Source organism: Egretta garzetta, unplaced genomic scaffold (assembly GCF_000687185.1).
Source record: "Egretta garzetta isolate BGI_Z169 unplaced genomic scaffold, ASM68718v1 scaffold233, whole genome shotgun sequence".
Classification (NCBI taxonomy): domain Eukaryota; kingdom Metazoa; phylum Chordata; class Aves; order Pelecaniformes; family Ardeidae; genus Egretta; species Egretta garzetta.
The window spans coordinates 61,756-62,027 of record NW_009259194.1 but is presented as its reverse complement, the minus strand read 5'-3'; the positions used below and the strand labels follow the sequence as shown (position 1 = coordinate 62,027).

Sequence of the window (272 nt, the reverse complement as noted above, 5' to 3'; positions counted from 1 at the left end):
CTTTTTTTTTCTTGCATGATTTCCCTCGCACGGATTTGCCACTCGGATGTTGTTTCCTCGGGAGCTGAGCTCGGAGCCACGTTGAACCAGCCTTTTCCTCCAGTGCTATGACAGGCAAACTACTGGAGAAGCTGCCGGGGACCATGAACACTTTGATGAACCAATTGCCTGACAATCTGTACCCAGAGGAGATCCCCAACTCTTTGAATATCTTCAGCAGCAGCGACTCGGTGGCTCACTACAACCAGATGGCTGCAGGTAAGCGGGGGGGG

General features: G+C 52.6%; 1 protein-coding gene across 1 annotated transcript in view; it reads left to right on the top strand.

Moving 5' to 3' along the window:
- Positions 1-92: 92 nt before the first annotated feature.
- The window catches only part of EGR3 (early growth response 3), a 1,866-nt gene continuing 1,686 nt past the window's right edge, over positions 93-272 (top strand). The window contains exon 1 of the mRNA XM_009635795.2: positions 93-258. Within this exon, the coding sequence (XP_009634090.1) occupies positions 108-258 (151 nt within the window). The 5' untranslated portion in view covers positions 93-107. The remainder of the gene's footprint in view (positions 259-272) is intronic.